At 42.9% G+C, this 16,359-nt stretch overlaps 1 protein-coding gene across 1 annotated transcript; it reads right to left on the bottom strand.

Moving 5' to 3' along the window:
* Window positions 1–312: 312 nt before the first annotated feature.
* Window positions 313–13,628, bottom strand: LOC127181229 (chitin synthase chs-1). The gene is made up of 19 exons (XM_051135875.1): window positions 13,587–13,628; window positions 12,874–13,012; window positions 12,581–12,769; window positions 11,397–12,403; window positions 11,200–11,289; window positions 10,970–11,122; window positions 10,716–10,890; window positions 10,533–10,634; window positions 10,305–10,446; window positions 4,285–4,485; window positions 3,917–4,201; window positions 2,501–2,680; window positions 2,015–2,390; window positions 1,848–1,879; window positions 1,689–1,753; window positions 1,359–1,469; window positions 1,044–1,261; window positions 784–856; window positions 313–674 (listed from the first exon to the last, which is right to left on the bottom strand). Exons 1-19 carry the CDS (start codon window positions 13,613–13,615, stop codon window positions 567–569), a joined length of 3,675 nt encoding a protein of 1,224 aa, XP_050991832.1. The 5' UTR covers window positions 13,616–13,628; the 3' UTR covers window positions 313–566.
* Between the last annotated feature and the right edge of the window lie 2,731 nt (window positions 13,629–16,359).

Raw genomic sequence — 16,359 nt, 5'->3', positions numbered from 1 at the left:
ATAGTTATTCCAAGCATTTAACATAAACAACCAATAGGTGGCACTCCATCTGTCTTTTTAGAAAGAGAAGCCAGTACACAAGTATTCACACAAACTGAACTTCTGTTCAATAACAATAAAACACAATGAGAGATTATTTTTTTAAAAAACCTATTTTAATATATTCGTATTTACAATGTACAGTAAATGTGTACAAAGAAAAGTTTAAAAAATATTTAAAAAGATATTGATACTATATGACTGTCATTGTAACATTTAGTATGGTTCAGTTTAAAAAGTAAGTAAGGAAGAAAGTGTAAATAAATAATAGACTGATCAAGAAACAATACATAACTGTCATTTCTTGTAATGTCTATAATATTCAATGCTAATATTCAATAGTATGTGACAGAATAATTTGACTTGGCGTAATTAATTCTTTAAAACAAATCATTATTTGGCAGGCATGATGTTTTACTCTAGAACAGAAGATTTAGGTTTAAACACTAAATACATATTCAGATCATTCTGTTTGCACTATATTAGTATCCACTGGACGATCAACCTTAAGAATTAAATACAAAACATTATACTGAAGTTATAGCCCTCTTCAAAGTCAAAGCGTTCTGAAAACATAACGCCATGTTTGGCTCTTTCGTCTCATGTTGGTGGTTTAAGTCCAGGGCCTGCACAACCTATTGAAACGAGAACATGATTTATTAAAAAAGTGTGTGTGTGTGTGTGTGTGTGTGTGTGCATATGTATATGTAATGGCATGATTTTGTGTGTGATCCATTGGCTCACCTGATGTGACTGCTTTCTGTGAGATTTAATTTCTGTGTCAGCATATGCCACAAAATGGATTAATGTGTAGATTCTGAAACAAGAGAGCATAATTCATTACTTATATATATAAATGTATATGTATGTATATATAAAATAGGATTAAAACAGGATGATATATATTAATACCATACTATCGTTTTTTTAACAGGTCTGAAAAATTGAAACATAAAAACAAAAATGTCTCAAAAATGTTGATTCTGGTGTGAATGTTTAGTTACCTGTGGTACAGCATCGCAACAAACTGCATTAACAGCAATACTGTAAAGCTCAGTAGAAACATCAGTGCGATTGGATCTAGGGAAAATGTTTCTGTTGTAGAATGAGTCCCATTGGGATAGATTTTTGGTATCTTTATGGAGACTGAGTCACCAATCGCCTGAAGGAAGAAAGTTGCCACTAGCCAAAGTGCATTGCAGAAGAAAAAGGCAAAAGTAACCTGCAAGAAAAAGAAAAGCAAATCTGTATGGAGACAAATATAAAACCACAAAAAAAGTATTTTTTGCATGCTGACATCGCTTATTTCTTTTGCTTACCTTATTTCGAAGTTCTCTCAGATCATTAGCAATTTTTTCCTGTTGTTCCTTATTCTCTTTAAGAGGTTCCAGATATTTCTTCTGCAGTTCTCTCCAGAAATCAATTTCACCCTGCAACATGTGAAAAGAAAAAGAGGCAGAGTCAGTGGAAATTTAATTAATGCTAGTATCTAATCACACCATGTTCAAAAAATTCAGTTGTTGTTGTAGTTTATTGTATTGAAATGGTAGTTTAATGTGGTCAAATGCTAAATTTAAAGTATGAATATGCAGCTGACATAAGTAAAGTAAATTATAATATAATATTTTGTTTTAATTAGTTAGACTTACCAAAGGGAGTGCAGATTCATCCAAGGGGAAGTCGTAAGATTTCATCTGCAGATGTTCAATCCAAGCTTTTGGAATTAAACATATATTAGTTTTAATGGTAGTCAAATTCAATAAGACTACTTGGAATATAATGATATTATGTATGGAAGTCATACTTACTTTGATGAAGAGTAAGCTGGGACTCATGTTCCCTATATTGTAAGAATACAGTATTATTTTTAGTAGTATTAAAAACAAACCTATATTTAAAAATAATTATAAAATAAAATACTACACATATGGATGGAAGAATGTGAAATTGTGTTTTAGCGTGGACAGGTTTTTACCTTTGTGTTTCCAGAGGTGGCTTTTCAGTTTTTGTTATGACTTCTGTTGGTATCTCCTCAGTCATATTTTCAGATTCCAAGCATGGACATTTGCAGCATGTGGCATTCATGACCTTCCTCTTGAGGGTATCTACTGCTGTAGCCTTTGCCTGGCTTCCAGTTTCACGAGTGCCCCACGTGACATTGTTCATGTTGACTATGGAGTAAATAGCTAAGAGTAGATACCCACTTGGAATGCAGAGGAAGTATAATAATCCATAGATGACCAGTGAGAACTCCTGAGGGTGCAAAGCTGCCGTGATGAGGTACAAAGCCACCATCCCGATGAGGAACAATCCACTGGGGGTCAGAAAAGTATTTTGCCTCACAAGATCACCTATGAGAGTTAAAATGAAGAGAGCAGGTGTTATAGATAGAGATGCATTTTTCACACATTGTCTTGCTATTCCTAAAGATGAACAAAAATGTAAAGTTAAAAAAAGTTACCTATGATTGAAAGAATTGTTCCCGCCATGAGAAATGCATAGAGCACACTCATGACTGCTGCAATTTTAATCTGCATGTCAGATTTCAGTTTGAAGCACAGGATGAGGTACACAGTAGGGGGCACTATGGCCAAAGTTAGGGCTATATTTTCATCCATATTCAAGATGAACACAAAGCTTCCTGCAAGATAAACAAAGCACGTTAATAGAAACTTTGGACAAATGTTACTTGAAAAACATCATTTTTATGCCATATTGTTAATACAGAATAATACAGTTGAAGTGAAAAGTTTACATACACCTTGCAGAATCTGCAAAATGTTAATTATTTTTCTAAAATAAGAAGGATCATACAAAATGCATGTTATTTTTTATTTAGTACTGACCTCAATAATATATTTCACATAAAAGACATTTACATATAGTCCAAAAGAGAAAATCATAGTTGAATTTATAAAAATAACCCAGTTCAAAAGTTTACATACACTTGATTCTTAATACTGTGTTGCTACCTGAACGAATTTTTAAAATTATATTTGTTCATGAGTCCCTTGTTTGTCCTGAACAGTTAAACTACTGTTCTTCAGAGAAATCCTTCAGATCCCACAAATTCTTTGTTTTTCAGCATTTTTGTGTATTTGAACCCTTTCCAATAATGACTGTATGATTTTGAGAACCATCTTAAGACACTGAGGACAACTGAGGGACTCATATGCAACTATTACAGAAGGTTCAAACACTCACTGATGCTCCAGAAGGAAACACAATGCATTAAAAGCTGGGGGTGAAAACTTTTGAATGGAATGAGGCTATGTACATTTTTCTTATTTTGCCTAAATATAATATTTTTTACTTTTACTTATATGTTTCCCAGAAGACAAAATAAGTTTAATTTACCCTGATCTTCAAATTGCAAAAGTTTTCACCCCCTGGATCTTAATGCATCATGTTTCCTTCTGAAGCATCAGTGAGCGTTTGGACCTTTTGTAATAGTTGCATATGAGTCCCTCAGTTGTCCTTATTGTGTAAAGATGGATCTCAAAATCATACAGTCATTGTTGGAAAGGGTTCAAATACACAAAAAATGCTGAAAAACCAAAGAATTTGTGGGACCTGAAGGATTTTTCTGAAGAACAGTGGACAGTTTAACTGTTCAGGACGAACAAGGGACTCATGAACAACTATCACAAAACAACAACAACAACAAAAAAAAAACACAGCTGTGGATCATTCAGGTAACAACACAGTATTAAGAGTCAAGTGTATTTAAACTTTTGAATGGGGAATTTTTTGTAAAATTATTAACATTTTAAAGATTTTGCAAGGTGTCTGTACACTTTTGACTTCAACTGTAAATGCAGTAAGCACAAATTATTTACTTTATTCAAATACATTTTGCTAAACTGCAAAACTTTACCTGATATCATTAAACATATAGTGGCAGGGCCCAGAATGGAAGCTGCCATGCTGACAATCTGGTACAAGATGTAAAGTTTTGAGATTGAGCTGTTCTTCTGAGAGGTCAGTCCTCCGGAGCCCAAGAGGTCGATGGTGTTGGCCATGGTAGAGGGTCCCCAGCGTCTACGCTGATTGTAAAACTCTTTAAAGTCCTGTGGAGCGTTGGTGTAGGCATCAGATGCTGCGTTGTACTCCACCCTCCACCCCTGCTGCAGCAGCAGAGTGCACAACCAGCGGTCCTCACCTGAGATTATATCAAACGGAGGGTAAATTACTTTAGTCTAGGTTGAATTGATAATATCTGTCAACAGTTAGCTTCAAACAGACCTTGATCATACTGGACGTAGTGGCTGGCTTCACTGGCTTTGGTTGTGTATCTCTTCATGACGTTGTCATCCATGAGTGCAGCTCCTCTGAAAAGACTGAAACATCCAGGGCTGCACAGTACACAGCCAAACACGTGCTCTGCAGTCTTTTGCAGCCAGTGGCCCACCGCATATTCAAACTTCTGATACCACACCATGGGCCCTTAAAACATAAGTAAGAAATGATCAAATTAGTCAATTTATCATCTTTAAAATCTATTTAAAAGTTTCGTCTGCTATATTAGTTTTGTCTGCTTCTCAGATTTTACAATGAACATCAAGCAGTGAAAATTGTTACGTTTTGTTCCGTATGTGTTGCATATCTATATTGGTAGTTGCCTAATTTGACTAGTTTGAATTTGAGGAGCGAATACATATGGTAACTTATTCAACGTGGAAGTAAATCTATGGACGAACCTTCCAGTTATTAGCTGCTATAAGGAAATAATGAGAAGAACAAAAACATGCAAGACATGATAAAACTGTTTGCACTACAAAACAGTGTGTTCATAATTAAGATAATACAGTAAGACACACCAGATTGCAATGTGTTTTGTACAGCTAAAAATAGCTGGACGCGGATGAGACCAAACCCATAAAATGTACAAATGGCCGCACCCGCTCTTACGGCAAAAATAAGGTGGATATCTTTACAGAGGACAGTTTGGCATCTAAAAATGCGTATTGTTATTTGCTTTTATTAAACGGTTAGTTCCAGTCTGTTATCAGCTGATGTATTCACGATAAATCGCTGCTATGACCGCTTCACCCAACAGTTTTGTGTATCACCGCGCAACACCCTTAGCAACCACCCATAGCAACATAAACAATCAATATAGCGTGAGAACTATTCCTTGTGTTAAGTATTTCTGCAAAATTAACTGTTTATTATTAATGAAATGAATAATGACTGACCCCTGCTGGCGTTATCTTGCGTCATTTCCTTTAATTATGCGGCCACACCCTTACCGTTGTAAAAGAAAGTAGTCTTATGCAAGAAATGTTGAGGTGCGTGCGCGTCTGTGTGGAAGCCCACAGTTTACGAAGAACAGAGGCAAAATTACTGTATTAATTAACTTTTTGTTTCAGATATGGTACTTTATGTCTGTCAGTTTACACTGTAATGACGCTTGCAAACTCACAATGTGTGCGAATCGGTCTGCTTTAAACTTAAAGACGGAAAACTGTGATTCATAAATTAAGTAATCAATAAATAGAGCGGAGATCCAAACAATGCACTTTTAATAAACAATCCAAAGGAACAGACTCAGGGAAACAACGGGAACCAGCAACCAACGACGAGCAAAACAAACTGAAGACAATCTAATCACCGACAAGACCGTGTGGAACAAACAGACCTTAAATACACAGAGACAAGGGAGTGGTCACAAACGAGATAATAAGGGGAAGTACAAATATGGGCAAGACTAAACCAAATGGAGACAGAACTAAAGGGGGAGACAAGGAACATACCAAAATACACTGGAACACAGGGGAAAAACACAAGGAAAACAGAATAGACAAGACAAAACAGAACACAATCCTGACATTACCCCCCCCTCCCCTAAGGCGCGACTCGCGCCGTAACTATACACAAATGGGTGGGAGGGTGGGCGCCCTGGAGGCTGTGCCAGGCGGACACGGGGAAGCAGGGTGGTGCCTCCAGGGTGGGTCCAGGGACCATGGCGGGTCTGGGAGTTCAGGGAGCCATGGCCAAGGGTATAGTCCAGGCGGCCATGGCGGGTCTGGGAGTTCCGGGAGCCATGGCCGAGCACACAGTTCATTTGGCCATGGCGGGTCTGGGGATTCAGAGAGCCATGGCCGAGCACACAGTCCTTGTGGCCATGGCGGGTCCGGAGGTTCGGGAAGCCATGGCCGGGTAAACAGTTCAGGAGGCCATGGCTGAACAGGGGAGTAGCCCCCCCCCAAAATTTTCTTGGGGGAATTAATAGGGAGCGCTGGATGAGGTGCTGGCTCAGGAGGGCGTGCAGGAGGGCGCGCTGAAGGAGGAGCGCCGACTCAGGAGGGCGCGACGGAGGAGCCGACTCAGGAGGGCGCGGAGGAGGGCGCGCTGAAGGAGGAGCCGACTCAGGAGGGCGCGCAGGAGGGCGCGCTGACGGAGGAGGGCCGACTCAGGAGGGCGCGCAGGAGGGCGCGCTCAGGAGGAGCGACTCAGGAGGGCGCGCAGGAGGGCGCGCAGACGGAGGAGCCGACTCAGGAGGGCGCGCAGGAGGGCGCGCGGAGGGCGCGCCGACTCAGGAGGGCGCGCAGGAGGGCGCGCTGACGGAGGAGCCGACTCAGGAGGGCGCGCAGACTCAGGAGGGCGCGCTCAGGAGGGCGCGCAGGAGGAGGGCGCGCAGACTCAGGAGGGCGCGCAGACTCAGGAGGGCGCGCAGACTCAGGAGGGCGCGCAGACTCAGGAGGGCGCGCAGACTCAGGAGGGCGCGCAGACTCAGGAGGGCGCGCAGACTCAGGAGGGCGCGCAGACTCAGGAGGGCGCGCAGACTCAGGAGGGCGCGCAGACTCAGGAGGGCGCGCAGACTCAGGAGGGCGCGCAGACTCAGGAGGGCGCGCAGACTCTGGAGGGCGCGCAGACTCTGGAGGGCGCGCAGACTCTGGAGGGCGCGCAGACTCTGGAGGGCGCGCAGACTCTGGAGGGCGCGCAGACTCTGGAGGGCGCGCAGACTCTGGAGGGCGCGCAGACTCTGGAGGGCGCGCAGACTCTGGAGGGCGCGCAGACTCTGGAGGGCGCGCAGACTCTGGAGGGCGCGCAGACTCTGGAGGGCGCGCAGACTCTGGAGGGCGCAGACTCTGGAGGGCGCGCAGACTCTGGAGGGCGCGCAGACTCTGGAGGGCGCGCAGACTCTGGAGGGCGCGCAGACTCTGGAGGGCGCGCAGACTCTGGAGGAACTCTGGAGCAGGCCTGAGACCAGGCGGGAGCTGGAGCGGAGCAGGAAACCGCGTTCTGGCCTGGGACCTGGGGAAAGCAGTGATAGAGGAGGAAGACTGAATAGGGGGAGAAGCAGAAAGGTTGTTGAGGGACGCCGCCTCCCTTGGAGGATCTACAGCCGTGGCTGACACCTCTGGGGGCATGGGCGCGGCTTCTCTGGCGGAGGGGGCCTTGGGCCCAGACGGGCTCTCAGTGGCGAACTTGTGAGCCGACGTGACCTCGGGAGCACAGTGTGCCGCCCACACACACCAAATAGCCACCGCCATTAGGGGAAGAGCAACTGCGGATGGCAGGATCTCTGTATTAGGCTCGTGAAGACCCGCTGTGGCGTGACTTGACTCAGGAAGTGGAGCGGTGTCTTGGCTTGGCTCGTGGGGAACAGCTGTGACTTGGTTAGACTCAGGAAGTGCCGAAGGAGACGTGGGCTCTGGACGGCGCTCTGGACGGCGCTCTTGAGGAGCGGGCTCTGGACGGCGCTCTTGAGGAGCGGGCTCTGGCGGCGCTCTTGAGGAGCGGGCTCTGGACGGCGCTCTTGAGGAGCGGGCTCTGGACGGCGCTCTTGAGGAGCGGGCTCTGGACGGCGCTCTTGAGGAGCGGGCTCTGGGCGGCGCTCTGGGAGCGGGCTCTGGACGGCTGGACGACCCCAACGGAGACTCTGGAGGGCTGGGCGTCTCCAGCGGAGACACTGGATGAGCAGGCTCTGTACGAGCGGTCGCTTGAGGGCGCTCTGGCGGGTCCGTGAGCTCGGGTGCGGCGGCCATCTTGGCCGGGGCTCAGGCTTGGCGGCCATCTTGGCCGGGGCTCAGGCTTGGCGGCCATCTTGGCCGGGGCTCAGGCTTGGCGGCCATCTTGGCCGGGGCTCAGGCTTGGCGGCCATCTTGGCCGGGGGCTCAGGCTTGGGCCATCTTGGCCGGGCGCTCAGGCTTGGCGGCCATCTTGGCCGGGGCTCAGGCTTGGCGGCCCATCTTGGCCGGGGCTCAGGCTTGGCATCCATCTTGGCCGGAGACTCTGGCGTGGCGGCAGCCATCTTGCGTGCAGACTCTGGCGTGGGCCTGGTGGCCGGCGGGCTTGAGCGCGGAGAGGAAGCCGGCGGGCTTGAGCGGGAGAGGAAGCCGGCGGGCTTGAGCGCGGAGAGGAAGCCGGCGGGCTTGAGCGCGGAGAGGAAGCCGGCGGGCTTGAGCGCGGAGAGGAAGCCGGCGGGCTTGAGCGCGGAGAGGAAGCCGGCTGCATCGGGCTGAGGACCACAGTGGAGCTCTGGAGGATGACTGGGGATTTGGGACTGGGCTGGCGGTTCGAGCCATTGACACGGTATGTGGAGGTTCTCGGCTTAGGGCAGGCTGGCGCGTTGCGCCGTGTCTGGGAGGGGGCCGGAAGATGAGACCTAATCGGACTCTGGATTTCTTCTACTTCAAAATCAGATCCGTTTAAATAGAGAATAAGATTGATTAGCTCGATCAAGGAGAAACTACTAGCGGGAAGATCGCAGCGTATGGTCTCATCATCCAGCCCCAAAACAAACACAGTGGAGAGAGCAGCTTCGGGCCAGCCTACCTGGTGGGATAACTCGATAAAATCCTCCACATACCGCTCCAACCCACGACCACCTTGCCGTATTCCCCACAGTGTAGCCTCAGCCTGACTCATCTTTAGTTCGGGTCGGTGATTCTGTCACGCTTGACGTCGTGTGCGGGAACAGATACGCAGGAGAGCGGAGATCCAAACAATGCACTTTTAATAAACAATCCAAAGGAACAGACTCAGGGAAACAACGGGAACCAGCAACCAACGACGAGCAAAACAAACTGAAGACAATGCAATCACCGACAAGACCGTGTGGAACAAACAGACCTTAAATACACAGAGACAAGGGAGTGGTACCAAACGAGATAATAAGGGGAAGTACAAATATGGGCAAGACTAAACCAAATGGAGACAGAACTAAAGGGGGAGACAAGGAACATACCAAAATACACTGGAACACAGGGGAAAAACACAAGGAAAACAGAATAGACAAGACAAAACAGAACAAAGGCTGTTCTTCTGAACTTTCTATTCATCAAAGAAACCTGAAAAAAATCTGCTCAGCTGTTTTCATCATCATCATCATCATCATATAATAATAACAATAAATGTTTTTGAGCAGTAAATATTAATATTCGAGTAGTTTCTGAAGGATGATGTGACTGGAGTAATGATGCTAAAAATGAAGCTTTGAAATCACAGGAATAAATTTCATTAGAAAATAAATTTAAATAGAAAACATTTATTTTAAATAGTAAAAATATTTTAAAAATGTTACTGTTTTTGCTGTACTCCAGATAAATGCATGTAAAATGCAAGCACATAAATGCATGCAGTGAGCAAAAGAGACTTCTTTAAAAAACATTAAAATACTACTGTTCAAAAACTTTTGACTGGTAGTGTATATTCTAGAGCTGTCAGACAATATTAGCCTGTGCATGTCATGTCATATCTGTATTTTTACTACTTTAACCTTATCTTTTTATTTCAGAACCATGTAAAACAGCATCTTCCAGGGAATCAAAAAACAAAACCAAAATGCGAACAGAACAGCATCTACAAGCAAAAAGGGAAAGTGAGTCCATAATGAAACACTGAGAATCAACACTGGCTTGATTTTAAGAGGTGGCGAGAACAACGAGATTTGTAAGAATTCAAAAGCAAGCCAGAATTGGCTTTTTCTTGCTTACCAGGTAAGATATTTTATTGAATGATAAATAGTCATGCATCTCTCTAAGTTCATTGTAAGATTTGGCCTAAACATTTGGCTTTACGTTCAGGGTTGATGTCTAGTAATATAAACTTTTATGTTATTTAGCTATTTAAAAACGCTGTCCAATAAATCAAATCAAAATAGCACCTGAATAAATGAATGCTTTTGCTGCGAATGGCTATATTAATTAGAGCAGAGCCAAAGCGAAAAACAATCTTCTTCCGCAAGACTAATGGACTTTTATTTTTTAACTGCTAGAGGGTCAAAAGTCACATGATGTAGCTTTAAATTATCCAACCTGTGCCCGTGGGATGAATCCTGCCACAGGCAGCTCCAACCTCTGGGTAAAGTTTAAGCCTGTCGATTAACAGCATGACTGCAGATGGCTGGAAATCAGTGTCCCCATCCAGGGCCAATATATATGTGTTCCCTCTGTCTTTCTAAGGAGCATTGAAAATATACAGTAGTGAAATATTCTGGCTGATGTTGTATTAATCTGTAGAAAGTCTAATGTTAAGCCACTAACCTTCAATTTCTCCTTAAGGGAATCCAGGTCTTTCCCTGCCTCAAATTCTGTGAAGTACTGTCTGTTAAGTCTCCAGCCAAGAATGTAATACAAGTACATTATCTGCGAACATAGATTATTAGTGAAACTGTGGGTACAAAACATCTAACAATGTGTTTTAATTGGATCTTTAAAGAATCTCACCTGAGACCATCTTTTTTTGTGACGGATTAGTGTCTTGTCTTTGAGGTGAACCATCATCAGATTGCCTTTAGGGAGGGTGTATTCCAGCCGACCCCCATAAGGGGTGTTTATGATCGTCTGGTGTGGTAGAGTTGCCGTTTTCTTGAATATGCATGGGTCCTCTTCACTGAAAATGCTACATGAAGTATTGGTAGATTAGTTATTGCACGTAAGTTCTCTTTACACAAAGATATATAACTAAGGAGGAATCTTACGTGTAAACTTCTTTAATAACATCCACAAGAATTTCAGCATATTCATTTGCATGCCTCCCATTATCAACATCCTTGAAAGCATCATCAAAATAAATATGGAATTCAAACTCGACATCGCTGTGTTTGTCCGTCTTGGGCCTGTATTTATCAAGCCTGGTAGTAGGAGAAATAGTATTGAAATTACAATTCATCTGAGATTTTTACAAGTTGAGTAATGGTAGTCTGTTTACCTGAACATAGAGATGATTATCTTCATCATTTCGTCGTAGGTCTCATGCCACATCGTTGCACACAGAAACACTCTGATGGTTTCTTTTGTACTAAGGAGTACATTAAGTCCACTCATATTAAGATACATTTGTTCATATCGAATAAAAAAATCTTTATTACCAATATGCAAGCATACTTAGAAAGTAAAAACACTTACCTCTTCTTCTCTTTGATTCTCTTTCTGATTTCAAAACGTGTGTTTAGCAGCATGGACTGTTCCAGAAACGCTCCTTCATACATGCGTCGCACAAACAGATCTTGTGTTCTTTCTATTCGATGGATTTTCAGGTACCAGATGTAAACCGTGCTGAGCATGAGTCCCAGCCACCAGCTCAGAGCAGAGCAGCCCAAACAGACCAGTCCTCCTATCTTCATGTGTACCACAATGTCCCTGGTGTTCAGAGTTTTTATAGTATCAGTCAACAGCAAAAGCAACCATTTGTCACTGGATTTTGGCTGATGGTTCTCAAAACAGGTTTGATTAGACACTGGGATCCTGACTCCAGCTGGAACCAAAAACGCTGCTAAAACGGTGATCGAAGCCAGGTACATGGGCATGACGAAGCTGCGGCGCAGGGCGTGCATCTTACAAGCCACGACCACAAACCAGCGGCACAAGGCAGAGGATACAATCTGGATTGCCACCAATGAAACAACGACTGTTTCGAAGACAAGTTTGACTGATTTCCAATCTTGACCTGATAGAGGAACATAAGCTCCAAGCACAGCTGATGTAACCAGGATTCTTATCAAACTGGAGATGATGCAGACCACATTACGGGACTGAGCGATGTCTCTGGAAATGTCCTCTAGAAATGGCACCTTGAAGAGCGTGCTGTAGTTCTCCCACCAGTTCACAGAAACGCAGATAGTTGCCACGATGGCAAGGCCAACTGATATTTTTATCTCCAAGGAACTTTCGAATACCAAATAACTGATTGCAAAGAGCACATAACCTGCGACGATTAAGAAAATGGAGAATACGGGAAGCATTATAAACCGCTTTCTTTCTTCTGCAATGCACTCAGCGACGACCTGGAACACTGCGGACAGGATGCTCACGCTGTTTAGGATCATCACATTGGTGACAATGTCAAAATGTGGCATGGCTACTATTGTTAGAACTGCAGCTCCCAATGCTACCAGGAACTCAACAAACAGAACCTAGAAGAAAAGTCAAATCAAAGTCAGAAGGCCATCATAATCTGGTTCTACGCTACAATCCTGTAAAAAGAAATTACTAGATATCAATATCACAAACAATTACAAAGAATTGGCAAGTAACACTGAATTAAACATCAGATTTTGAAGTAGAAAAACTCTAAAAACTTGCTTGCTTACCCAAAAAATAGTTTTTTTCAAGGGCATGGTTGCACTCTTGAAAATGAACTTCCATGAGCTTTTTAGCAGAAGGAGAACACTCGGCCCAACCAGAACAAAGCCAATGCCAAGTAGGGCAGTCGGTTTTTGATCTGAACGTATAATCTCAGTTTGATTGTTTCCAAATGTAATTAAAAGCAGAAAGGATGTCTGGAGACACAAAAAAGATTTTCAGTCTAACCTTTTGTGTAATGTTCAATAGATAAGTTAAATGTTATTCCATTATGCATAAAATGATTAGTAAAGCAACTCACTTTACTGAGAAGTGCAAGGACAAAGACGAGCATGCCAACAATGGCACACGAGAACCATTTAAAACACTGCACTCGTTTCTTTGGCATCTGCTCATCTTGAATGATTGGCACTTGTTTGCACACATCCCAAGATTGCGTGCTTTGGAAGAAAAGGGAATAGCATATTATTATTAAAGCATATGTGTGACCCTGGACCACAAAACCAGTCTTAAGTCGCTGAGGTAAATTTGTAGCAACAGCCAAAAATACATTGTATGGGTCAAAATTACTGATTTTTATTTTATGCCAAAAATCATTTGGAAATTAAGTAAAAATCATGTTCCATGAAGATATTTTGTAAATTTTCTACTGTAAATATATAAAAACTTAATTTTTGATTAGTAATATGCATTGTTAAGAACTTTTCTTAATAAATAATTTTTCTCCATATTTAGATTTTTTTGCACCCTCAGATTCCAGATTTTCAAATAGTTGTATCTCGGCCAAATATTATCCTGTCATAACAAACCATACATCGATGCAAAGCATATTCATTCGGCTTTCATAATGAATAAATGTTAGCAGAAAGATATCAATGTTTTTTTATAAGGAAAAAAAATTGGGGTAAATGTAATATTAAAAATGTAAAATGTGTAAATATAACACACCAATCTTGTAAATAATTTTTTTTTTTTAAATACAAGTTAGGGTATTCTAAAAAGGTTTTGAAGTACCTGAATTCATGTCTCTGTTGCTGTTCCATTGCGATGCTTTCAGAGCAGCCAAAACGTTTGATTAATCATCTGTAAATCAGACAAGCTTTATAACCCCCCAAAGATGGGAGGGACCAATACTCTATTATTCAGCACCGTGTTTATGTAAATTGATGCTAATGTTTTTATTTACTTCCTCTTTATCTTTACAGGCTTCATCTGCCTTTCCAAATTCAGTTTAATTTCCTAGTTCCTTTGATAATGAAATATTTTTCCTTATAGGTGACTCACCATATACACTACGTGATCAAACAAATGTAGGCAATCCCTTCTGATTTAAGGAAAGAAAGTCACAATGCTACGCTATACTGTTACATTCTATTGAATTCTGTTCTATTACCTTGAAAATGAAGGCCCTTTTGTGTTGTTGCGTGACAGTGCACTTGAAATAAGATGCATAAATAATATGGTGTCTGGTGAGAAAGAAAAAAATAAGTTTAACTACACAAAGTCCAGACTTGAACCCAACTAAGTATATGCAAAGAGCATAAATGTAACTATACATGTGCAAGAAATTGAAGGAAGAAGGAAATAAAATTTTAGGGAGAAATCCCTTTGTGACAGTCATAACAGTTTCCATAAGCGCTCTAAGTAAAACATTCACTAGACAACAAGGAAATTTTGAAAGAAACGTAGTGACCTGATAATTTCTGAACTTTTAGACCAGGAAAGCTTTGATTCTGTCACTGTTATGGTTATGGACTTTTGTTTGTGTTCCTGGTCTCCTGCCTTTTTTGTTTTTCATTGACCTACCCTGCGTCCAATGTGCATACTATCCACCCTATCTGCCCTAAATAATATTGAAACTGACTACTATCACATATAATTATGATGGATAGTATGCACAGTGGGATGCAGGCCTTATTTCCTGTGGTTTTCTAGTTCAATTTGTTCACGTGTTTAATTAATTAAGTCAGTAGTTCCTCTCTGTCACTGAACGTGGTTGTAGTAATAGCGCACAACAAAGGAGTAAACATAAAGATTCTTTAATTCCAACTTGTAATCCAAAACAAAGAACAGGAAAAAAAACAGGAGATCAAATTATCATCAGCACACGTATTCTATTCAAATAACATGAATCCAGGACCAAGATTTAAGCCAGGCTCACACTACAGGATTTTCCTGAGAATCAGAGCAAAAATCTTGTCGGATTACCTGGTAATGTAAGACTTTCACAGATCGAATCTTGGCCCTCCCCATCTGCTCTCACACAAATTGGGGCAAGTGGAAAGCACTTCAAGCACTTATTTATTAGTTATTTAATAATTCGTAATGAATGTATAGTGCCACAATCAATCAATCAATCAATCATTTCATAAATTTTTCAATACAAATAAGCTCGAGTCCTGACTATACCTGACTGTTACTTTAAATTTCATAATTCACATGTTTGTATAGTGCCATAATCAATCAATAATTAAATAAATATTATTAACACAAATAAGCATAAGTCCTTACTGCACCTTACTGTACTATTATATGGATCCATTCAGAATCACTATCTGACCACTGCATAAAACACCTTTAGCCAGCGTTCATTATAAAACACTCATGCTTTTAAGCCAAATACACGCTGAAAAGAATAATTTACCAGCATCTGGATGCAAGTCACTATTCTCTGCATCATTAGTGCTGTTTTTAACTTATTGTTTGGATGCTTTCACTTTTAATTGGAGTTTACCATTTTAAAATTATATGATCGCAAAAACCTGCGAGAAAAAAATATACTGATTCAAGGGCCCAGTCTCATAAAACTGTGCATCGATAGCATGATTTTCTGTTTCTATTTAGCATGCTACTCATACTCTGAAACTGACTTTGGCGTGCATGATATGCATGTGCTTGACGTGCATATAATAAAGTTTTTGCGTGCCTATTATATGCATCTACCCCACGCCTAATCTTAACATAGAACGACTCCACTTGCATTCATTCACGTGGTTGGTCGATATGACAGGCAACCCCTCCTGGTAGTGTGACATAGTGACGTTTTGACTCCAAGTACCAGCAACATGTTAGAAGTGCCGCAGTCTCTTTCTTCTCATGCTCCCCTTACGGCTTGAGGATAGGCTTGAGAGTGGAGCGGCTAGTGATTCTGGGCTTGACGGCGGAGCGGCCGCCGTTTCTGGGCTGAGGGCCGGAATGGTTCTTGGAGCTGGGTACGGAGAAAGGGAGGCAGATTTCAGCGCTGACCAGACAGATGTTATAGCTGGGTCCGCAACCTTTGCCCCCAGGTCAGCACTGTTAAACACCCACTTATGGGCTTGGGGAAACACAGGAGGATAGGGGTGGTCAGAGATGTGGAGGATCTCGGCATAGGGTGAGCTGGTGCTCTGGAGGAGCGGGCACTGGAGGGTGCTCTGGAGGAGTGGAGCTTGCTGACACAGGGGGCTCAGGAGACGAAGGAAGGCTGGACGTGACCAGCGGAGGCAAAGGATACGATGGAGAGCTGGACGGGACCAGCAGAGATGAAGGAGACTCAAAAGACAAAGGAGAGTTCTCTGGAGTGGACTCTGTGGAGAGGATAAGGGCGGACGCAGTCTCTTCCTCCTCATGCTCATTTTATGGCTTGAGGTTAGGCTTGAGAATGGAGCGGTCGGCGATTCTGGGATCAGTGGAGGAGCGGCTGCCGTTTCTGGGCTGAGGACCAGGAGGAAGGGAGGCAGATTTCAGCACTGACCGGATAGATGTTAAAGGTCCGCAACCTTTACCCCCAGGTCAGCACTGTTAGACA

This window comes from Labeo rohita, chromosome 18, assembly GCF_022985175.1.
Source record: "Labeo rohita strain BAU-BD-2019 chromosome 18, IGBB_LRoh.1.0, whole genome shotgun sequence".
In the NCBI taxonomy this organism is placed as follows: Eukaryota; Metazoa; Chordata; class Actinopteri; order Cypriniformes; family Cyprinidae; genus Labeo; species Labeo rohita.
This window is presented reverse-complemented; position numbering and strand designations above follow the sequence as displayed.